Source organism: Oncorhynchus gorbuscha, linkage group LG19 (assembly GCF_021184085.1).
Source record: "Oncorhynchus gorbuscha isolate QuinsamMale2020 ecotype Even-year linkage group LG19, OgorEven_v1.0, whole genome shotgun sequence".
Classification (NCBI taxonomy): Eukaryota; Metazoa; Chordata; class Actinopteri; order Salmoniformes; family Salmonidae; genus Oncorhynchus; species Oncorhynchus gorbuscha.
Genome location: NC_060191.1, coordinates 44,387,509 through 44,411,658, shown reverse-complemented (window position 1 = coordinate 44,411,658; position 24,150 = coordinate 44,387,509). Strand labels below are relative to the sequence as shown.

Here is a 24,150-nt window from a genome sequence, read left to right as displayed (position 1 = left end):
TTCCACTGGAACCTCTGACGCAACAGTTTTTAAAGTTACTGAGACCAAAACAACTTTAAAACCTTTAGGCTGACTTTCTCCAGGTTGCTTGGAATTTTTTGTTGTTGATAGTACTATTACTTTTCCTACGACAACCACATTTGCATGAATCACAATGGAGTTTACCCAAACAACCCAATATTCAAGTCTATCAAAGTAGTCATAGTGCTAAACAGAACTCCACCAAACCTTAGATAGAACCTCCATATGCAGCTTACTCTGTATCAGTCTTAAACAGCACTTCCCAATCTCGGTCCTCGGGACCCAAAAGGGTGCGCTTTTTGACCTAGCACGACAAAGCTTGATGATTAGTTGATTATTTGAATCAGCTGTGTAGTGCTAGGGCAAAAAAACAAAATGTGCACCCCTTTGGGTCCTGAGATTGGGAAACCCTGGTCTAGAATGGCAACACAGTACGCTATTGAAGCACGTTCTTTCCGTGGCTTTACCGCCCCCGGTTGAGCTGGCTGTGCCTTCACTGCCGTGGCTGAGGAGAATGGTCATTGGAGTTCCAGCAATTATGCTGAATGCCCATAGGAGAACCCTTTGAATAACCGTTTTGGGTTCCAGGTAGAACACTTTTCACTGATGGTTCTACATGGAACCAGAAAGGGTTCTAAGCTGGAACCAAAAAGGGTTCTCCTATGGGGACAGCTGAAGAACCCTTTTCTTTGTTGTTGAATTCTCATACTGTTAACAGCAATACACAAGTGCATGTGAACAGTAACCTCCCCTGAATTTCAAATCAAGTTCCAGCCCCCACTACATCCTATGCACTTTCAGATTCAGGGTACATTTCAGTTTTAATAGAACATCAAATGATCAGGTAGCTTGACATCATCATTGTAAAGGATTCTACACGATCATAACAACATTTATAATCACCATCTGAATATCTGTTTTAGAGAAGAATACGCTGTGATTTTGAACATGTAAACCTCAGTGTTTAATGTATGGATTATAGAGATTTTGTCAGATTTATTTTTTAAATAGATGTTGCTATGGATTCAAACCACTGTAGACTCAACATGGCCATAGTTTCATTAAAACATTTCATTTTCAGTAGATGCAGTCGTATGCATTTTCATCATCGCAGTAGAAACATTGAAATGTCTCACATAACTTTAATAGCAGGTTTAGGGTTACAACAGCAGGTTGTGACATGTGTTAGCACAAATCAAATTAACAAAATTAAAAAAGGAGTTAAAAAGGTAAAATCCTACGGCCCATCTACGCCCATGTATTAAAATGTTTTTGTTCACTTACAATATTAAAAAACAGATCATGAGTTGGTCAATGTGTTACCAGAAACTACAAGCATCAAACCAAATAAATGGAGAGGTTCTATGAGCTCTGCCTAAAAAAAAAAGCACATGACTTCCTACACATGAAAGCACTTGGTCGGGTCCAGGTCCACTGTCTGTCACACTTCATTGACTTCGTCACCTGTGAAAATGTCAAATCATCAATAGAACATTCCCTGCTTGGCCTAGGATTTTACTCCATATAAAACAATGAACATCAATCTTCACAGGGCCGGCCCCCGACCAAATAATATTAATATATATTGAGTATATAAAACATTAAGAACACCTGCTCTTTCCATGACAGACTGACCAGGTGAAAGCTATGATCCCTTATTGATGTCACTTGTTAAATCCACTTCAAATGAAGGGGAGGAGACAGGTACATTTTTTATTTTTAGCCTTTTTTGTGTATGTGTGCCATTCATAAGGTTAATAAACAAGACAAAAAATGTAAGTGCCTTGGAACGGGGTATGGTAATGGATGCCAGGTGCACCGGTGTGTGTCAAGAACTGCAACGCTGCTGGGTTTTTCACACATTTTTTTTCTCCACAGTTTCCCATGTATTGTGTGTTATTATTGTAGAATACACAAGGTGCAGTTTCAAAATGTTGTTGTGGATCAGCAGTTACTCTTGTTATGTCCATCACTCAATCAGCCATGTAAGCTCACAGTTCTTAGATTGGAGTCGCTCTGGATGTGCCCAATTAAAGTAACCGTCCACTTGATCAAGGGCACCAACAGATTTTTCACCTAATAGGCTTGGGGACTCGAACCAGCAACCTTTGCTTTTAGTGGCCTTTTATTTATTTTTTGTAGTACGTTTACTAGTTTCTCCTCAATTTCATAATATCCATTGGTAATTACAGTCTTGACTGTCTTTACCCATCGCGGCAACTCCCCTCCAGACTCGGGAGAGGCGAAGGTCGAGAGCCATGCATCCTCCAAAACGCGACCCTGCCAAGCCACACTGCTTCTTGACACACTGCTCGCTTAACCCGGAAGCCAGCCGCACCAATGTGTCAGAGGAAACACCATCCAGCTGGTGACCGGGGTCAACTTGCAGGTGCCCGGCCCACCACAAGGAGTCATGTGAGCGCAAGGTGGACAAGGAAATCCCGGCTGGCCAAACCCTCCCCTAACCCGGATAACCCTAGGCCAATTGTGTGCCGCTTCATGGGCCTCCTGGTCATGGGATTGAACCCCGATCTGAACCCCGCCTCAAGCACTGCGATGCAGTGCCTTACCACACCACTGCGCCACTCATGAGGCCCCTCAGCCCAACGATCTTAACCGCTAGGCTATCTGCCACCCCGCTGATTTTGTTAGTCACTCTCATTTCATTAACATAGCATAAGTCTTGACAAAATGTGTAGAATTGCAGGACATTAGCTTTAAAAACATAAAAACTTATCTCAATCCCATGACAAAATGGGAAGAATTGTAGGAAATTAACTGTAAAACTACACATTTTATACTGTAGAATTGCATGGAATTTGATCTAAAGTTGCTAAACTTCTCTCTGAACCATGGCAAAATCTGTAGAATTGCCAAAAGTTTGCTTTAGAAATGCAACATTTTCTTTACTCCCCATGACAAACGTATAGAATTGCAGATAATTAGCTTTACAACAAATATATTTATCTCCGCCGTCAAGAGGGGGACCACTAAATGTTTTTCCTGGGAGGTGCAAATCTCACTTAGGGCACTCAAAAGGCTAGGGTCGGCCCTGCATCTTCATTCCTGTCATTTAAGCATGAGTATGAGAAATGTAGGTTTGGTTATAGAAAGGTTGTTATGTACTTACTCTCTGCACACGGGGAGCTGTATTCACTCACAGCTTCATCACCTGAGAACAGAAAAGAGGAGAATGCAGAGGTCAGTTCCATTCTAATGATAACTACTTCCCTGTCAGTCAACACACGTGTTATTTTGCCATTAATACGTGTCACATATCAGTTTGCAAACAATGTACAATTTTTATAATCAATGAGTTAATAAAGCTGTATACAAACATGGTCTCTTTTTTCCTTTGAGTAATGCAGGTGTTTCAGACTAGCCCAATGCTTTCTGTGGTGGTGGGGCAGCCAGCGGAAAATACGGAGCGTAGGGGGTTGGTAATGTTCTCCAATTACGCCGTGATAGGCTCAGTGTTCTGTCACTCATGGGGACACTATGTCACTGCAAAATGTACGGGTAGAGCTAAAAAATTCAAGCCCTTTGGATGCTGCAATAGAGTTGCATTAGAAGTGCCTATCCAAGAAGGCTCAAGATCATTGGACAGAAATAAAATGACGTCAAATCACATTATATCTACCGTAGCTTTAATTGGACTGATCATGTCAACATCGTACTTTCAGAATCTTAGCTAGCAAGCTAGCAGTCATCATCATCATGAATCAAGTCAACAATCTACTAGCAAATCCTTTTCCATCATTGTCATATGAAGATAAATTATGAAGTGAAATGATAGATAAAACACTGGTGCTCATCGGCCATAAATATTACGCAAGTTGGAAAATCGCAAATTCAACAATAAGTGGTTTGGAAGGAATCAGTGGCTAACTGCAAGCTCTGCAAAGCAATCACTAGCCTGCTATTCAGTGGATTGAGTGTGTGCTCCAAGTCTGGATTTAAGGGTCAACATTGGCCATTCAACATTGGCCATGCTTTCAATCCAGCATCAGAACTCTGAAACTCTGAAAAAAAACATGCTCAGACTGGGAAAATACATTTTGAACGGTCATCTATCTCAGAATTCCAGGTTGGAACTCGGCCTCTTTCTAGAGCTCTTCAGTTTCCTGAAGATCACTGACATCATGATTGGACCTTGTTTTTTTGTTGTGGAGTTCCCAGCTGTCTTGAAAGCCCTTCATCAATAAGTGCATCAATGACGTCGTCCCCACAGTGACCGTACGTACATACCTGTTAGAATCATTTACATGGTTTGAGATAATGGCTAAAGTGTTCCACTCTGATATTGTATAATGGTGTGAAATGTTTGAGAATCTTAAGAAGATAATATGAAGATGTGTGTAGTTATGTTAGAATTATAATACTAGAGTATACTAGAGTATTATAGTCTTTAATGGGGGTGTAAGCAGAGGGCGCCAACGGCGCCAACGCCTTTAATGAGGGCGCCAACGGGGGAGGGGAAGTGAAAGCCTTGAAGAATGAGACAATATTGATGGTTCTTTGTCTACAATGTGGTTAGTGGAAAAGTGCTGGTCATTTGAGAAGGTAGTGACCTAAAGATAGGAATGTGTGTGTATGTTATAAAAAGACAGTCTTCATTTTTGTCTTTAGAGCTCTCATGAATAAACTATACAAACCTTTTGTATTAATCTGAATATTTGTCTAATTATTATTAAACATGGGGTCCTGCAAACCTCGGGAAATTGGACAAAGGTTGAATGAATGTTTAATTAGCATTATTGAAATTGAAAATTCCCGTGACAATATCCCAACCAGAAGCCATGGATCACAGGGAATATCCGCACTGAGCTAAAGGGTAGAGTTGCCGCTTCAAGGAGCTGGACTCCAACCTGGATGCTTATAAGAAATCATGCTATGCCCTCCGACAAACCATTAAACAGGCAAAGCATCAATATAGGACTAAGATTGAATCCTACTACATCGGCTCCGACGCTCAGCTGATGTGGTTGGGCATGCAAATTATTACAGACTACAAAGGAAAGCCCAGCCATGAGCTGCCTAGAGGCAGGAGCCTACAGACGAACTAAATGACCTCTATGCGCGCTTCGAGGCAAGCAACAAAGAAGCAGGCATGAGAGCACCAGCTGTTCGGCTATGGAGAGCATAATCACACAGTCGTCACGATGTGAGTAAGACCTTGAAACAGGTCAACATTCACAAGGCCGCAGGGCCAGACGGATTACCAGGATGTGTGCTCCTAGCATGCGCTGACCAACTGGCAAGTGTCTTGTTCAACCTGTCCCTGACCAAGTCTGTAATAACAAAATGTTTCAAGCAGACCACCATAGTCCCTGTGCCAAGGAACACCAAGGTAACCTGCCTAAATGACTACCGATCCGTAGCACTCACGTTCGTAGCCATGAAGTGCTTTGAAAGGCTGGTCATGGCTCATATCATTATCCCAGAAACCCTAGACCCACTCCAAATTGCATACCGCCACAATCTCGATTGTACTCTGCCCACCTGGACGAAAGGAACACCTACGTGAGAATGCTATTCATTGACCACAGTTCAGCATTCAACACCATAGTGTCCTCAAAGCTCATAACTGAGCTAAGGAACCTGGGACTAAACACCTCCCTTTGCAACTGGATCCTGGACTTCCAGATGGGCCGCCCCAGGTGGTAAGGGTAGGTAATAACATCTGCCACACTGATCCTCAACACAGGGGCCCCTCAGGGGTGCGTGCTTAGTCCCCTCCTGTACTCCCTGTTCACCCATGACGGAGTGGCCAAGCACAACTCCCAACATTAAGTTTGCTGGAGACACAACAGTGGTAGGCTTATAGAGAGATGCAAGGACAACAACCTCTCCCTCAACATGGTCAATACAAAGGAGATGACCGTGGATTATAGGAAAAGGAGGGCCAAGCACGCCCCCATTCTCATCGACGGGGCTTTAGTGGAGCAGGTTGAGAGCGTCAAGTTCCTTGGTGTCCACATCACCAACAAACCATCATGGTCCAAACACACCAAGACATGAAGAGTGAAGAGGGCACGACAATGCATATTCCCCCTCAGGAGACTGAAAAGATTTGGCATGGGTCCTCAGATCCTCAAAAAGTTCTACAGCTGCACCATCGAGAGAATCCTGACTGGCCACCTGCTATGGCAACTGTTCGGCCTCCGACCGCAAGGCGCTACAGAGGGTAGTGCGTATGGCCCAGTGCATCACTAGGGCCAAGCTTCCTGCCATCCAGGACCTCTATACTAGGCGTGTCAAAGGAAGGCCCTAAAAATTGACCCCGTACGGCCAGTGGTATTGGAGCGCGAAGTCTAGGTTCAAAAGGCTTCTACCCCCAAGTCATAAGACTGCTGAACAACTAATCAAATGGCTAACCAGACTATTTGCATTGAAACCCCAACCCCCTTTTTTTTACGCTGCTGCTACTTGCTGTTTATTATTAATGCATAGTCACGTTACCCCTACCTACATGTACATATTACCTCAATTACCTTGACTAACCTGTACCCCCGCACATTGACACGATACTGGTATTCACTGTATATAGCCTCCTTATTGTTGCTCTTAAATTTCTCCTAGTTACGTTTATTTAATTGCTTTGTTGAGGGCTCCCGAACAGCTCAGCGGTCTAAGGTTGTGGCGTAACTACAGCCTGGGGTTTGATCCCAGGCTGTGTCACAACCGGCCGTGACCGAGAGTCCCATAGGGCAGTGCACAATTGGCCCAGCTTCGTCCGGGTATGGCCGGGGGGGCGGGGGCTTTTTATTCTGGTTAGGGACCGTTTGTGCTGTTCTGTGAAGGGAGTAGTACACAGCGTTGTATGAGATCTTCAGTTTCTCGCATGGAATAGCCCTCATTTCTCAGAACAAGAATAGACCGACGCGTTTAAGGAGAAAGGTCTTTGTTTCTGGCCATTTTGAGCCTGTAATCGAACCCACAACTGATGATGCTCCAGATACTCAACTAGTCTAAAGAAGGGCAGTTTTATTGCTTCTTTAATCAAAACAACAGTTTTCAGCTGTAAGGTCTAATACCTGTTGTATTTGGCGCATGTGACAAATATAATGTGATTTGAAATCCATAGAATGCCAGACTTTGATGACGAAATTTCCCCACGATGGCCCGCTGCACCACCTTCCTGTTCAAGTGAGCACAGCACAATAAGGTAAGTCGAAAAATGTATTGTATGCTGCTGCATAAATTATGTAATATGCCAGGGAGATACGTATACTGTAGCTAATTAAGTAATACTAAGTGTATGTTCTGTAGTAAGCTATTATTAGCCCATGTGCCTCACCCTAATAATTTGGTCCCTTTCCCCCTCATTTAGGCTAATGTTCTGACTTGGTGGTGCACATGTAGCCTATAGCCTGTTTAGAGAAATGTAGTCATTGAATATTGTAAGAGCTTTCATTGTCTGCTTATATGCCCCTTTTACTTATCCTACGGTTCTGACTTGGTGTTCAGGGAGAATACTGTCAGAACGCCCATGTTCTAAATTATGTCGCAGTACATTTCAAAAGTGCTGAACAAATAGTTATATTGACTACGTCCGTCCTAGCTCGCTCATTAATGTCTTAACTTCTTTGGGGTAGGGGGAAGTATTTTCACGTCCGGATGAAAAGCGTGCCCAGAGTAAACTGCCTGCTACTAAGGCCCAGATGCTAGGATATGCATATTATTAGTATTGAAAACATTTGGATAGAAAACACCCTGAAGTTTCTAAAACTGTTTGAATGATGTCTGTGAGTATAACAGAACTCATATAGCAGGCAAAAACCGGAGAAAAAAATCCAACCAGGAAGTGGGAAATCTGAGGTTGGTCGTTTTTCAACTCAGTCCCTATTGAAGATACAGTGGGATATTGGTCATGTTGCACTTTCTAAGGCTTCCACGAGATGTCAACAGTATTTAGAACCTTGTTTCAGGCTTCTACTGTGAAGTGGGAGAGAATGAGAGCTGATTGAGTCATGGGTCTGCCAGAAGGCCATGTGCTCAGTCAGGCGTGCACCCGTGAGAGTTAGCTCTATTCCCTTTCATTTCTAATGACAAAGGAATTCTCCAGTTAAAATATTATTGAAGATGTATGATAAAAACATCCTTAAGATTGATTATATACATTGTTTGACATGTTTCTACGAACTGTAATATAAATTTTTTGACTGTGTCTGGACCTAGTGCCTGCACATTTGGATTACTGTACTAAATGCGAACAACAAGGAGGTATTTGAACATAAATGGACTTCATCGAACAAAACTAACATTTATTGTGGGACTGGGATTCCTGGGAGTGCATTCTGATGAAGATCAAAGGTAAGTGAATATTTATAATGCTATTTCTGACTTTTGTTGACTGCATAACATGGTGGGTATCCTGTATTGCTTGTTTTGGTCTCTTAGCGCTGTACTGATTATTCCATGGTGTGATTTTTCCGTAAAGCTTTTTTGAAATCTGACACAGCAGTTGCATTAAGGAGAAGTATATATTTAATTCCATGCATAACAGTTGTATTTTCATCAACATTTATGATGAGTATTTCTGGAAATTGACGTAGCTCTCTGCACTTTCCCAGGATGTTTTGTGGAGGCAAAACATAACGCGCCAATGTAAACAGAGATTTTTGGATATAAAAATGAACTTTATCGAACAAAACATACATGTATTGTGTAACATGAAGTCCTATGAGTGCCATCTGATGAGGATCAAAGGTTAGTGATGAATTTTATCTCTATTTCTGCTTAATGTGACTCCTCTCTTTGGCTGGAAAAATGTTTTTTTTTGTAATTAGTTACTGACCTAACATAATCGCATTGTACACTTTTGTCGTAAAACCTTTTTGAAATCGGACACTCCTGGGATTAACAAAAGTTTATATTTAAAATGGTGTATAACACATGTATGGTTGAGGAACTTTAATTATGAGATTTCTGTTGTTCGAATTTAGCGTCCCACGTACCCTAGAGAGGTTAATCGAAATGACGTATTGCCTCTTATCTGCTCGTCGTCCCCTTATGCCATAGTATGTACATCTCAAATGTCAGTAGAAACCACATTTGTTTAGGCAAGTCAGCCATGTATTGTTTTCTTTTAAAGGCAGTAAAATTAGGCTGAATTAACTTTTTCACTGCCAGACAAGGGTTTCTGCGCATGAGATGACATTTTTGCTGTCTGTGTTAGATGGAATTCTTACTTGTCTGGTAGTAGTCATACACTTTCACCACAGCTGGTTTCAGATTCCTCACAGGCACATCCTCCTCTATGGCCAGGCTGTACGTCTTCGTTTCCTTCTGCTTGAGCTGGAAGAAAAGGAATAATACATTTGACATTGCAGTTCAATGTTATAGATTCACATAGTGTTACTGTGTAAAACCTCCACTACAGTCTTTGATGTTACCACATCCAACTAGGTCTTCATATTCTTCATATTCATATTTAGATGCAACATTCATGTTCCTACCCCATCTAGGTAGATGATGACATGTCCTTCCTCCAGGTCAACACGTTTGACAGTGGGGTCATTTTTCAACTGGAAGAACAGAACACAGGATAAGATCGTGTCAGACAGTTCAACTGATACGTTCGAAGGACAAATACAGGCATTACAATTAGAACAGACGCCATTATCATGTTATACATCAACTAATCCTCAAGGGGATATACTTAGGGCCAGGAGTGTTCCCTAAACTGGTAACTCCTGGCCCTGATTAAAGGGTGTTCCCCTCAACTGAGGTTCTCTTTCTTATTGACTCACAGGCCTGAGGGAGGACTTGTCCAGGACGAAGCCGGAGAGAAGCTTGACATTGATGATCACCATGTTGGTCTCCTCTCGCCGACCATTGTACCTGCCAGTCACAGAGTCAGATGAAGGATGGATATTATCTTAAAGGTGCAAATATGCAGGAATCGCTCTGCCATTTCCTGATTGCTAAAATACTACTAGTTAGCTTAAGTTAAGTTTGTGACAAACAAGCAAGAAAATCATTGTACATTCTAAACCGCCTTGAAATATATTTTCAGTAACCAAACATTTTTTATTTTATGCTGTTCAAAACCAAAAGTAAAAGACGCAAAAACGATACTTAAGAATGGGAATCATAAAAATAGCGCACATAGAACAGATCTAACACTTCTTAGACTTGCTGTCAATAAGGATGACAGATCTATAACTCATATTTCAACATGAATTTGGTCAGGTCGCCCCAAAAGCCCATTTTAAAATGCATCTACACACTGGTGGTTCAGTCATTATTTTCAGCTGCCATTAAGGGTAAAAGGAATACCACTGTACCTGACAGCCACAGACACGATCAGAGATTTCTTGGTGCCGTCACATTTCCCAAGCGTCTCTGTTGAGATGTTGAAAGCAGAGAAGTCAGGAGGAGGGGGAATATTGTAGTGCATGGCGATCTGAAAAGACAGACGATACTACTGAGATGCATGAAATCAACATACACATTTCAATGAACAGTAGCACACATGCATTTCCATTAATGCTGAAATTCTAGGGTTGAAACGTTAGTTTTTGTGCAACAGTGTGCTCTACTGAACACAAACCAGATACTCAGTACATGCAGTACTGAGAGGCAACAAAGGGAAAAACGACTGGAGCCTGACCTGCACAAACACGCAGCTCTTGCCCTGTGCCTTGATGTTGTAGTCCCCAGGGACCTCCCTCAGCTGCTCCTCCTGATAGAGCAGCCTGTTGTTCTGATTCACAGTAAACTCCATCTTCAGGCCGCCGGCCGAGCTCACACTGACTGTACTGGCGCCCTCTGGACTGAAGGTGGCAGCACCGTACTTGGCCAGGGCCTGCAGTGCAACCACTGTGTCCTGGTGACAGGGGCGAGGTGGGAAGAAAAGTACTGTTGCAAAAACAAATCCAGGTCGACTATAGCTTGGGTATGGATGGAGAGAATCAATATAATAATGCAAAAAATATGAAGATTGTAAAATGAAGCACAACAATTCAAGGAAATCCATGTGTTGTGTTATGAAATTATTGTAAAGCTTTAATACAAATGTCCAATTTACTACTACAATTATCTACTGGCAGATGAGTTGCTAGAGTGAATAAATGTCTACCAGACCAATAAAGTACCTGTGTGGAGGCGAATCCTCCGTAGGGGTTCTGCTGCTGGGCCAGCCATCGGACGATGCCAGTGGAGTATTCCAGCCCAAAGCCTGGCATGGTGGGACCGGAGAGCAGCGCCAGCAGCACATAGGATGTCATCTCCACCTCCAGAGAGTCAGTCTTTGTCCCAGAAGCCTCTGGTCTCTCCCAGTGACGATTGCCACCTGTGGGAATTTTCATTGTCAGTGGTCGGCAGTGACCGTTTTACGGCAGACAAAGGTAGAGAGAGACATTTTCACCAAGAGACAAGACATACCGGAGGTAGCAGCCATCTTGTCCAGGTGGGTGATGAGCTTGGCCCTCATGTCCTGGTTTTGGGCCAGGGTGAAGGTGTAAGATAGCAGGGCTATGGTGTAGGTGTTCTCCAGCTGGTCAGACACTGCTGCCTTCAGACACATCAGACTCTTCTCCACCATGGGGTCCTGACACACCCACAACATGATTGTGTTTATTAGGCACCAAACAGAGGAGCACTGATTGAAACTGGAAGGGAATCTCTGGACCAATAAGAAACATGCACATTATCAGTTGCAAAATGTTCATGGCTTTTCCATTGCGCTCCCTAATGAATACAACCCAGACCTTTATTCACGTTTTAAATACGGATATGAGTACCAAATAATTTTAGCAATATACAAGAAATAACTAGTGAATATACTGTGTAGTGACAGAGCTTGAGAGGATCTGCAGAGAAGAATTGGACAAAAAATATATTTTTGATTTTCTCCCATTCTTCTCTGCAGATCCTCTCAAGCTCTGTCAGGTTGGTTGGAGAGTGTTGCTGCACAGCTATTTTCAAGTCTCTGCAGAGGCAAAACAGACAGAGGTCCTGAGCACTCTGGAGCAGGTTTTCATCAAGGACCTCTGTACTTTGCCTTGATCCTGACTAGTCTCCCAGTCTCTGCTACTGAAAAAACACCCCCACAGCATGCCACCACCACCATGCTTCACCATAGAGATGTTGCCAGGTTTCTTCCAGACGTGACACTTGGAATTCAGGAAAAATAGTTCAATCTTGGTTTCATCAGACCAGAGAATCTTGTTTCTCATGGTCTGAGAGTCTTTAGGTGCCTTTTAGCAAACCCCAAGTAGGTTGTTATCTGCCTTTTACTGAGGAGTGGCTTCCTGGAAGTCTGGCACTCTACCATAAAGGACTGATTGGTGGAAGGCTGCAGAGATGGTTGTCCTTCTGGAAGGTTCTCCCATCTCCACAGAGGAACTCCAGAACTCTGTCAGATTGACCGTCAGGTTCTTGGTCACCTCTGACCAAGGCCTTTCTCCCAATATTGCTCAGTTTGGCCAGGCGGCCACCTCTAGGAAGAGTCTTGGTGGTTCCAAACTTTTTCAATTTAAGAATGATGGTGGCCACTGTTCTTGGGGACCTTCAATGCTGCAGAAATGTGTTGGTACCCTTCCCCAGATCTGTGCCTCGGCACAATCTGTCTCGGAGCTCAACGGAATTTTCCTTCAACCACATGGCTTGGTTTTTGCTCTGGCATTCACTGTCAACTTTGGGACCTTATATAGATAGGTGTGTGCCTTTCCAAATCAAGTCCAATCAATTGAATTTACCACAAGTGGACTCCAATGAACTTGTATAAACACCTCAAGAATGATCAATGGAAACAGGATGCACCTGAGCTCAATCTCAAGTCTCATTGCAGAAGATCTGAATACTTGTGTAAATAAGGAATCTGTTTTTATTTTCAATACATTTGCAAACATTTCTACAAACCCGTTTTCACTTTGTCATGGTGTATTGTGTGTAGATCGCTGAGGTTTTAAAACATGTTTTTAATCAATTTTAGAATAAGGCTGTAACGTAACAAAATGTGGAAATAATCAAGGGGTCTGAATACTTTTCCGGAAGGAACTGTATATTGGGATGTTTAACAAATTCGAATACATAGCAAGTGAGGCGTTGTGTGGGTGATATCGTCTTACTTAGAATTGTGTGAAGTAGTTGGACGGCTAAGCAGAAATATCCACTAGGGCCGTTCATGTTGTGATAAAAGCACCAAATGTGGCCTTGTTATTCAATAAGATTTTTAAAATACTTGGATATGGAAGAGGTGATAACTCACAGAAGTGTTGCCATCCAGCTCCAGCAGTGCAGCGGTGATGTAGGCAGTGAGTGACACTTGATCCCCAACACCTCCCTATGACAGCAAATGATTCATACAGTACTCCAAGGTGTTAGTTTCAAAGTCAGATTGATATCAACTGACATCAGGTAAAAACGTTGCACTGTTTAAAACAACATGCACATGATAATGGTGCACAAAGGTAAAACACTTTAAGAGTACTGTTTTGGAGATGCACAAAAGCTGTCGGGACTAGTCAGACTGAGGTCCCTTTAGGGAGGTGGTGTGTTCTCGGCACTGGCTAAAACATGCTTGGGATTCTTGTTGTGCTCAGCGTGTGCCATTTTGTGCTCCTTTGGGGCACACGTGGGGTTCTCAGGTTCTCCTGAACAGTACATGTCAGTGCAATATGAAGTATGTAAAGTACAGTCATGGCCAAAAGTTGAGAATGACACAAATATTAATTTTCACAAAGTCTGCTGACCCAGTTTGTATGATGGCAATTTGCATATACTCCAGAATGTTATGAAGTGTGATCAGATGAATTGCAAAGTCCCTCTTTGCCATGCAAATGAACTGAATTCCCCAAAAACATTTCTACTGATTGAGTTTGAATAACAGACTGGAAGCTTCAAAAGGAGGGTGGTGCTTGGAATCATTGTTCTTCCTCTGTCAACCATGGTTACCTGCAAGGAAACACGTGCCGTCATCATTCCTTTGCTCAAAAAGGGCTTCACAGGCAAGGATATTGCTGCCAGTAAGATTGCACCTAAATTAAGCATTTATCGGATTATCAAGAACGTCAAGGAGAGCGGCCAAGAAAGTCCAGCAAGCTCCATGACCATCTCCTAAAGTTGATTCAGCTGCGGGATCGGGGCACCACCAGTACAGAGCTTGCTCAGGAATGGCAGCAGACAGGTGTGAGTGCATCTGCACGCACAGTGAGGCGAAGACTTTTTGTCATGTTTTGTCATTGGTTATCATGTCTTGTCTCTGTGCTTCCCTTCTATTCGTTTCCCTCTGCTGGTCTTATTAGGTTCTTTCCCTCTTTCTATCCCTCTCTCCCCCTCCCTCTCTCCCTCTCGCTCTCTCTCTCTATCGTTCCGTTCCTGCTCCCAGCTGTTCCTCATTCTCCTAACTACCTCATTTACTCTTCACACCTGTCCCCTATTTTGCCCTCTGATTAGAGTCCCTATTTCTCCCTCTGTTTTCCGCTTCTGTCCTTGTCGGATCCTTGTATGATGTTCGCTGTTCTGTGTCCTTGTTCCGCCCTGTCGTGTTTTACCTTCTTCAGATGCTGCGTGTGAGCAGGTGTCATTGTCAGCTACGGCCGATGCCTTCCCGAAGCGACCTGCAGTCTGTGGTCGCGTCTCCAGTCATTCCTCTCTACTGACGAGTGGATTTCAGTTTTCCTGTGTTTGCTTTCACCTAGATATTATCCAGGATTATCGCTTTTGTCTATACTGGAATAAAGACTCTGTTTTCGTTAAGTCGCTTTTGGGTCCTCATTCACCTGCATAACACTTTTAGAGGATGGCCTGGTGTCAAGAAAGAAGCCACGTCTCTCCAGGAAAAACATCTGGGACAGACTAATATTATGCAAAGGGTACAGGGATTGGACTGCTGAGGACTGGGGTAAAGTCATTTTCTCTGATGAATCCCCTTTCCGATTGTTTGGGGCATCTGGAAAAAAGCTTGTCCGGAGAAGACAAGGTGAGCGCTACCATCAGTCCTATCTCATGCCAACAGTAAAGCATCCTGAGACCATTCATGTGTGGGGTTGCTTCTCAGCCAAGGGAGTGGGCTCTCTCACAATTTTGTCTAAGAACACAGCCATGAATAAAGAATGGTACCAACACATCCTCTGAGAGCAACTTCTCCCGACCATCCAGGAACAGTTTGGTGATGAACAATGACTTTTCCAGCATGATGGAGCACCTTGCCATAGGAAAAAGTGATAACTAAGTGGCTCGGGGAACAAAACATTGTATCCATGTCCAAGAAACTCCCCAGACCATAATCCCATTGAGAATGTGTGGTCAATCCTCAAGAGGTGGGTGGACAAACAAAAACCCACAAATTCTGACACTCCAAGCATTGGTTATGCAAGAATGGGCTGCTATCAGTCAGGATGTGGCCCAGAAGTTAACTGACAGCATGCCAGGGCGGATTGCAGAGGTCTTGAAAAAGAAGGGTCAACACCGCAAATATTGACTCTTTGCATCAACTTCATGTAATTGTCAATAAAAGCCTTTGACACTTATGAACTGCTTGTAATTATACTTCAGTATTCCATAGTAACATCTGACAAAAATATCTAAAGACACTGAAGCCGCAGTCTTTGTGAAACGTATTATTTGTGTCATTCTCAAAACTTTTGGCCACGACTGTACTCATATTTGATGTTAGACTATGTATTATTATCAAGTCTTTTGTTTGTTAGTCATCTAGGATTTTATGCAGACTCCACCATTGCACTCTAAATAGAAGGGGACACTTGCACCACAACCTCCTGCTGAATCTCTGCCCATAACGTTACCTTCTCACATTTGGTGGCAGCAGTATAATACTCCTCTTATTACCCACTGAGGTCTGACTCCCCTTTACCTTCATGCCGTTATGGAAGAGTTTCCCCACTGACGCGATGCAGCCATCCGTCTGCTGGTGACTGGCCAACCAGGCCTTGGCCTGGGCAATGTGTGCGGGGTCCACAAAGATGTAGGGCTTGGCCCCTCCAAAGGACTTCAGCACAAAGGAGGTGAGCCTGAGAGGACACAGGTCAGATGTCACTGGAGTTACACGGACTAGATGCCGTGAGCCTTGCCTAAACTATGGATCATAGACTCTAGATAACAGTAGCCATACTGTATTGTGCTGAAGCCAACTATATTTGCCATAGCACATACTAGTATGGATTTGAGACCATCACATTCCTACCTTGATTACATACTACAACCCACTTTGATCTAATGTAATTTTTATGACTTAAAAAAATGAACAAATGTAAATTGAGGAATAATCTAAAAGAAGGTATTAGGACTGTGGACAATTGAACTGACCACGTGTTTCCAGACTCATCGCTCTTCCCAAAGGCACTGTAGGAGCCATCGTCATGCTTGTAGTTGAGCTCTCTCTGGTAGCCTGCAACACAAATGGCCAAGTGAACAAAGACACTCCTTCTAGGGACTTGTACTGTATGTGGAAGGTGACGTTAACTGGTTCAGAGCCAAATATAAAGAACAGGTTGTTGCTAGTCAGAGGCGAGATGCACACAGGATCAGACAAACTGTCAAACAGTATTGATCTTTGCAGTGTCCTGTTCAATCACAGCTCATTATTTAAAAAGTACAAGGCTTACTGCAAATTATCTTGTCATATCCCATTCGATGCATTAGGTTAAGCAATAGTCTTCAAAATAGATAGTGGTTTATTTCACCAGGGTTGTGTCCAGTAGGGAGATTACATTTTTATTGAGTAAAACAGGGAGTGCAGGCTGTAACTGAACATGTCGGATAATAATTGCTTGGTTTTCATTGCGACACATGTTGTGCCTTACTGAACTGGATCCAGCTCACTCACCACTGTCTAGGAAGCCTGTGGCCCTGGTCTGGATCTTCTCGGTGAGCTGCCTGGTGCTTTGCAGGTAGTTGAGGATGTAGATGTTGGGAGCAAAAAGCACCATGTTCTGCTCTCCACAGCCATAGGGCATCTGCAACAGGCTGTCCAGGTTCTTCATGGCCCGACCCATCAGGTCGCCTGGAGACCAACAATTAAGACAATCAAACAAACATAGGTCTCTAGTCAATGGCAATGTATATAGGATAATTCTCACCCAGTACTGAGAGGGAGGCCTTGGCAGAGCCCTCCACAAACACCTCAGGCAGCTTCAGAGAGATGTCCTTCTCCACTGGGCCCTCTGGTGACGCGAGACAGATAAACAAGACAGACTGAGTGACTTGAGAACCGTTTTAACGAAATTAAAAAGTATCTGTCATCTAAACCAAAACAAATGCACGTCAACTTAATTGTCAGGGTAATTATGAGAAAGTATGACTGATAGATGTCAGGAGATTACCTGCAGGGCAGAGCAGAGCGTTGTGGCTGACCGTCTCCTGGGTTCCTTCGGCCTGACAGAGGGAAAGTGACATTGAGAAAAGACAGGCCACTGGCTTTCTTCAGCACTAAAATACAATTACCACAACTCTAGTTCATTCCATTATAGAATTTATATGTATAACCACTTAAAAGGTTCATTAAACGTAGACTTGCTATACAGGACAGACACTCACCTCCACCAGCAGTGTTTGCACAACGGTGTCAATGCGTCCTTTCTCTGGCACCGTGGCCACCTCGTTGCCGCAGAGCTCCTCAGTTTTCAATGCCTCAGCGCTCACTTTCACACTCACTTCCCCTATAGTTCAGTCCAGGGAAACATTAACATTCCAGTCTAGACCAGTCACACATGAACCTGCGCCTCCATCAGCTTGCTCCCTTTCACCCACTCCACCTCCAGCCTCATGTACCCTGGCTCAACTGTTCCCGCCTTCCCTCCTCATTCCTTCCCTCATTCCCTGCCTCCATTTCTCCGATAGCCATGGATACCTCCTGAGGGAGAGCTTTCTGAGCATGTCATCAGATATCCCTCCTGACTTGTTAGTACAAGCCATTGTCAACATTTCTTTACAGGGCTAGGATATATACATTTCAGTCTGACAAGAGCTGTGCAAAGTGAACAACCCTGGCCTTAGGCACCACAGACGGAACAATTCACATCCTACCCCCTCCACTCTGGCCCTAACCTTTCAACGTTTGCATGAATTGAGGGTCTGGATAGCTATAAGCAGTATAGTGGTGGAGATACCACCATATATCTTAAACCTTACAGAAGGGTTAGGGGGTAAGGGCCTAGGACATAGGGAGTAAATGTGGAGTCTATTGCAAGAGCCTTGTGATAGATTGACAGAGTACTGTATGGCTCACCTAGAGCAGTTGGGGTGAGGATCCACTTGAAGGTCCTGCTCTCTTCAGCACACAGACACAATGTGTACTGGCAGCCTTCACATGGCCTGGCTGTGAACTGGTTCGACTCAGCTAGAGTCACCTTCACCTAGGAGAAACACATGGAGTCAATCGCAAGTCTTTACTAGATTCCATGCATTTCTCTCTTCTCTCGTCCTTAAAACGTCAGAGCATCTATAGGTTGTCTACGTCAGAGCATCTATAGGTTGTCTACGGGGACTATCCAAGTGGGACTGGAGAGGTAAAGAAAGAGACAACCTTGGGAGTGCTTACCATGATACACTTGGAGAGGTAGTTGAACACTGTGGCCTTGAGTGTGAACACCTCCCCCCGGATGACAGAGTAGGGCAGCGTCAGGCTCACAAAGAAGGGTTGGAAGGCAGTGAGGCCAGTGTTGGGAGCCAGGCCAAAACCCACTGGGGAAGTACAGAACGCCCCTGCAGCCCACTTAGTGATGGTGTCTGGGACAGTCTTCTCAACATTCACTTTTCCTGTAAGTCTGGTCGTGGTGAAAAGGGCGCAATAAAAACCATGTATATTAACATCAGAACACATAACATGGTCAATTCAATAAATAAACCTACCCCATGGACAAAAACATTCTTGTAGTCTCAGTACAACCCTATTACAAGGCAGTGTCAGTTAAGCACCCCATGAAAAGGGATGTGCATTAAACTAAATATAAATGGATACAACTTTGGCGTCTGTTACAATGCCTACCCCACAGGAACCAGGTCCCAGATCCAGGTCTCAGGGAAGTACGTGCGGACGGTCTCCTTAGGCCTGTCAGAGGCTCTAGCGGCTGAGGTCTCTGGCATCATGTTGGCCATTGACACTGGAGCATCAATTTCTTCTACTGATTTAAATTGAATAGCTGTAAATAGAAACTAATCCTTTATTATTAGGTTAAGACTAGAAAGGATCACACATTAACGTACCCTCTTCTTCCATACCGTCATATTCCATTGAAAAGGGTATAATACAGTGGTAAGGCTTTTTCACGTCAGAGTTGGTCAGGATTTTGATTCCAACTTCCTAAAATCAAAAGTAAAGCAATAGAACAGTCAGTGTAAAGGACATATCATGCCTGTATATCAGTTTTGCTCAATTATGTGGGTATTGGTTTAAAAACCCAAACATTTGTACAGATACGGTGTATACGTCTTCACAGACTGCATTCCATTTGAATTCATTCAGTGTCTACTTTCTTACTTAAATAAATATTAAGTATTTATTTATACATTTTCCATATTCCAGACAAAAACAATAACATGAAACTTATTTGATCCTCTTACTTTAAAGATGTTGTAAACATCATTTTTGTCATTGTTGGGGCCAAACCAGAATGAGCGTTTTTTCCTGTCAGGTGCGGGTGGTGCCTCTAACTCCTCGGCCAGTTTAGGGACTGGTGGAGGGAGCACTTCCATCTCCTCTTTAATGATTGGAGGAAATGGTCGGCATGGGTAGGGGTCAAAGTCTTCTACCCTGTATGAATATCCAGACAACTTCTGAACAGGCAGCTGACTGAAGACCTGCGGAGAGAGAAGTAATATACCTCTAGTAATACTGACTTTATAATCAGCAGCACCTTGACACGGTCAGAGCGTGGTCGGTGCATGGTCAGATTGTGGTCAGAGGTTATAGGGTCAGTACATAGTTAGGACAAGGTCAGTGCATAGGATAACACCTGGGTTAAATACATACGGCTAATACTTGATCTGTACTCGATTTAGCTTGAGTGGTACAAGACAACCAACTAAATAGTCCCACAAGTTGAAACTTCTAAACTTTAATTATCAGACAGTGGTTAAGACATAGTTAGAGGAAGCTGAAAATGAGCCCAATCCTATCTTGAAAAACATGGGTGCACAAAAACAATGCCAAAGGTGATGTGTTTAGTGCTTTGTGTGGTGAATGGTGGTGGTGAGTAGTGTGGTGAGTCAATGGTCCTGGTCAAAAGTAGTGCACTACATAGGGTATAGGGAGCCATTTGGGACGCAGACCCATGGAGAACGTACAGAGTCTAGGCTGAGCTCCTGTTCAGGCTGCAGCAGCAGCACACTCTGGTCGATGGCCCTGAGAGAACACAGAGACCCTGGGTGGGCCTGGAGGCTCAGAGAGGTCTTCTCCCCTGGCAACTCCTGGAGGGACGAGAACTTCAGGGACACCTGGAGAGGAGAAAAGGATGAGACATCACAGAAAATGTTTAAACATATCTACAGTGCCTTCAGAAAGTATTCATACTCCTTGACATAATCCACATTTTGTTGTGTTACAGCCTGAATTCAAAATGGATTAAATATGTATTTTTTCCTCACCCATCCACACACACACAACCCCATAATGACAAAGTGAAAACACGTTATTAGAAAATGATCGCAAATGTATTTCAAATGAAATACAGAAATCTAATTTGCAAAAGTATTTCTCCCCCGAGTTAATACTTTGTATAAGTACCTTTGGTGGCGATTACAGCTGTGAGTCTTTTTGAGTTATTGCGCACCTAGGGCTGTGGCAGTCGGTGATTGTCAAGCAAATAACTGGTCGGTCTCACGGTAATTGACCGTTAATGAACAAACATTTAGCATCTCCTGGCTTACATACATAGCATACATCCGTTTTAAAAAGTCGAATAAATCCATGTAATATAGCCTACACCTTCACAATAAATCCATTATTTATTTTAGACAGGTCTAAAGAAGCATGATATGATGAAAATGTAGTCCATTTCAGAAGAACAGAACAGCATACTCTGAGTTGTCCTTATGTTTGGTCCTGATGTGGCTATGAGTTACACTAGTTAATTAGCAGACATGATTTGCTTATAATTCCATGGCAATATTTGATATTATTTTATAGTATGAACAATACAATTGAACAAAGCTGAATAAAATATAAATATTTTATTCAAAAGTTTTGAGGGAGTACGCATATGTGGCTATTCTTTGTTGAGCGGTTAACAATGAAATAGGTATTCCTATATGCTTAATTTAGAGTTATTAATTTAACTTTAGTTGTTCTACAAACGTTGGGCTATATGTTTTGATTTTTAATACATTGTAAGGCTGCATGATGACTGATGATCATTTGAAAAGTCGTTTGAAAGGCATAAGCTCTGCTTTGTTTATAGCGCAGGATGTACACACTTCATCAGTCTCTCATTTACAATTTGACAAGCACTTGATAATGCCTCGCATGTCACGGCGGCATCCCCTTTGTGGCTGTAATGCACCCTAAAAGAATCCATGCCTTTTGCGGCCCGGAGTGCTGTATTGTGCCCTTCGACTGCGCCTCTCACTCACATGGCTCTACGTCACGTGATCGGGTCTCTCTCACTGGCTACAAGTGAAGACAGACACATCGGGGATGCAACTGCGCTCGTCCTTATACAATTGCGAGGTGCATATTGAAGATAATGGAAGAACTGTTCAGTTTTACGAGGGTATGTTTGGCAGCATGAGTGAAGGATGCTTTGTTGCGAAATAGGAAGCCAATTCTAGATTTAACTTTGGATTGGAGATGTTTGATGTGAGTCTGGAAGGAGAGTTTACAGTCTAACCAGACACCTAGGTATTTGTAGTTGTCCACATATTCTAAGTCAGAACTGTCCAGAGTAGTGATGTTGGACGGGCGGGCAGGTGCAGGCAGCGATTGGTTGAAGAGCATGAATTTAGTTTTACTTGTATTTAAGAGCAATTGGAGGCCACGGAAGGAGAGTTGTATGGCATTGAAGCTCATCTGGAGGGTTGTTAACACAGTGTCCAAAGAAGGGCCAGAAGTATACAGAATGGCGTCGCCTGCGTAGAAGTGGATCAGAGACTCACCAGCAGCAAAAGCGACATCATTGATGTATACAGAGAGGAGAGTCGGTCCAAGAACTGAACCCTGTGGCACCCCCATAGAGACTGCCAGAGGCCCGGACAACAGGCCCTCCGATTTGACACACTTAAGTAGTTGGTGAACCAGGCGAGGCAATCATTTGAGAAACTAAGGCTATTGAGTCTGCCGATGAGGATGTGGTGATTGACAGTCGAAAGCCTTGGCCAGGTCAATGAATACGGCTGCACAGTATTGTTTCTTATCGATGCCGGTTAAGATATCGTTTAGGACCTTGAGCGTGGCGAGGTGCATGACCAGCTCTGAAACCAGATTGCATAGCGGAGAAGGTATGGTGGGATTCGAAATGGTTGGTAATCTGTTTGTTGACTTGGCTTTCGAAGACCTTAGAAAGGCAGGGTAGGATAGCTCTGTAGCAGTTTGGGTCAAGAGTGTCACCCCCTTTGAATAGGAGGATGACAGCAGCTGCTTTCCAATCTTTGGGAATCTCAGACGACACGAAAGAGTGGTTGAACAGGCTAGTAATAGGGGTTGCAACAATTTCGGCAGATCATTTTAGAAAGAAAGGGTCCAGAATGTCTAGCCTGGCTGATTTGTAGGGGTCCAGATTTTGCAGCTCTTTCAGAACATCAGCTGACTGGATTTGGGAGAAGGAGACATGGGGAAGGCTTGGGCGAGTTGCTGTGGGGGGTGCAGTGCTGTTGACCGGGGTAGGGGTAGCCAGGTGGAATGCATGGCCAGCCATAGAAAAAAGCTTATTGAAATTCTCAATTATAGTGGATTTATCGGTGTTGACAGTGTTTCCTATCCTCAGTGCAGTGGGTAGCTGGGAGGAGGTGTTCTTATTCTCCATGGACTTTACAGTGTCCCAGAATTGTTTTGAGTTTGTGTTGCAGGAAGCAAATTTCTGCTTGAAAAAGCTAGCCTTGGTTTTTCTAACTGCCTGTGTATATTGGTTTCTAGCTTCCCTGAAAAGTTGCATATCATGGGGGCTGTTTGATGCTAATGCAGAACGCCATAGGATGTTTTTGTGTTGGTTAAGGGCAGTCAGGTCTAGAGAGAACCAAGGGCTATATCTGTTCCTGGTTCTAAATTTCTTGAATGGGGCATGCTTATTTAAGATGGTGAGGAAGGCATTTAAAAAAAAACAGGCATCCTCTACTGACGGGATGAGATCAATATCCTTCCAGGATACCCCGGCCAGGTCAATTAGAAAGGCCTGCTCGCTGAAGTGTTTCAGGGAGCGTTTGACAGTGATGAGTGGAGGTCATTTGACCGCTGACTCATTACGGATGCAGGCAATGAGGCAGTGATCGCTGAGATCTTGGTTGAAAACAGCAGATGTGTATTTAGAGGGCAAGTTGGTTAGGATGATATCTATGAGGGTGCCCGTGTTTACGGCTTTGGGGTGGTACCTAGTAGGTTCATTGATAATTTGTGTGAGATTGAGGGCATCAAGCTTAGATTGTAGGATGGCTGGGGTGTTAAGTATGTTCCAGTTTAGGTCGTCTAGCAGCAGGAGCTCTGAAGATCGGTGGGAGGCAATCAGTTCACATATGGTGTCCAGAGCACAGATGGGGGCAGAGGGTTGTCTATAGCAGGCGGCAACTGTGAGAGACTTGTTTTTAGAGAGGTGGATTTTTAAAAGTAGAAGTTAAAATTGTTTGGGTACAGACCTGGATAGTAGGACAGAACTCTGCAGGCTATCTTTGCAGTAGATTGCAACACTGCCCCCTTTGGCTGTTCTATCTTGTCTGAAAATGGTGTAGTTAGAGATGGAGATTTCAGCATTTTTGGTGGTCTTCCTAAACAGGGATTCAGACACGGCTAGAACATCCCGGTTGGCAGAGTGTGCTAAAGCAGTGAATAAAACAAACTTAGGGAGGAGGCTTCTAATGTTAACATGCATGAAACCAAGGCTATTACGGTTACAGAAGTCATCAAAAGACAGCGCCTGGGGAATAGGAGTGGAGCTCGGCACTGCAGGGCCTGGATTCACCTCTGCATCACCAGAGTAACAGAGGAGGAGTAGGATAAGGGTACGGCTAAAAGCT

The 24,150-nt window shown here is 43.5% G+C and overlaps 1 protein-coding gene across 4 annotated transcripts in view; it reads right to left on the bottom strand.

The window, feature by feature from the left end:
• Window positions 1–1,146: 1,146 nt before the first annotated feature.
• Window positions 1,147–24,150, bottom strand: part of LOC124004782 (alpha-2-macroglobulin-like) — a 32,733-nt gene continuing 9,729 nt past the window's right edge. Inside the window, exons 15-36 of one of the 4 annotated variants that reach the window (XM_046313575.1) lie at window positions 20,278–20,427; window positions 19,555–19,791; window positions 19,198–19,294; window positions 18,980–19,115; window positions 18,533–18,758; window positions 18,221–18,347; window positions 17,530–17,651; window positions 17,316–17,367; window positions 17,073–17,156; window positions 16,820–16,996; window positions 16,300–16,381; window positions 15,848–16,004; window positions 13,241–13,315; window positions 11,413–11,578; window positions 11,124–11,320; window positions 10,640–10,855; window positions 10,314–10,432; window positions 9,777–9,867; window positions 9,483–9,551; window positions 9,216–9,321; window positions 3,152–3,193; window positions 1,147–1,485 (exon numbers count right to left, since the gene is read on the bottom strand). In XM_046313575.1, the coding sequence (XP_046169531.1) occupies window positions 1,463–1,485; window positions 3,152–3,193; window positions 9,216–9,321; window positions 9,483–9,551; window positions 9,777–9,867; window positions 10,314–10,432; window positions 10,640–10,855; window positions 11,124–11,320; window positions 11,413–11,578; window positions 13,241–13,315; window positions 15,848–16,004; window positions 16,300–16,381; window positions 16,820–16,996; window positions 17,073–17,156; window positions 17,316–17,367; window positions 17,530–17,651; window positions 18,221–18,347; window positions 18,533–18,758; window positions 18,980–19,115; window positions 19,198–19,294; window positions 19,555–19,791; window positions 20,278–20,427 (2,751 nt within the window). In that variant the 3' untranslated portion in view covers window positions 1,147–1,462. Of the gene's footprint in view, window positions 1,486–3,151; window positions 3,194–9,215; window positions 9,322–9,482; window positions 9,552–9,776; window positions 9,868–10,313; window positions 10,433–10,639; window positions 10,856–11,123; window positions 11,321–11,412; window positions 11,579–13,240; window positions 13,316–15,847; window positions 16,005–16,299; window positions 16,382–16,819; window positions 16,997–17,072; window positions 17,157–17,315; window positions 17,368–17,529; window positions 17,652–18,220; window positions 18,348–18,532; window positions 18,759–18,979; window positions 19,134–19,197; window positions 19,295–19,554; window positions 19,792–20,277; window positions 20,428–24,150 lie in introns of all 4 variants that reach the window. The other 3 variants (XM_046313576.1, XM_046313577.1, XM_046313574.1) reach the window with 3 other exon arrangements.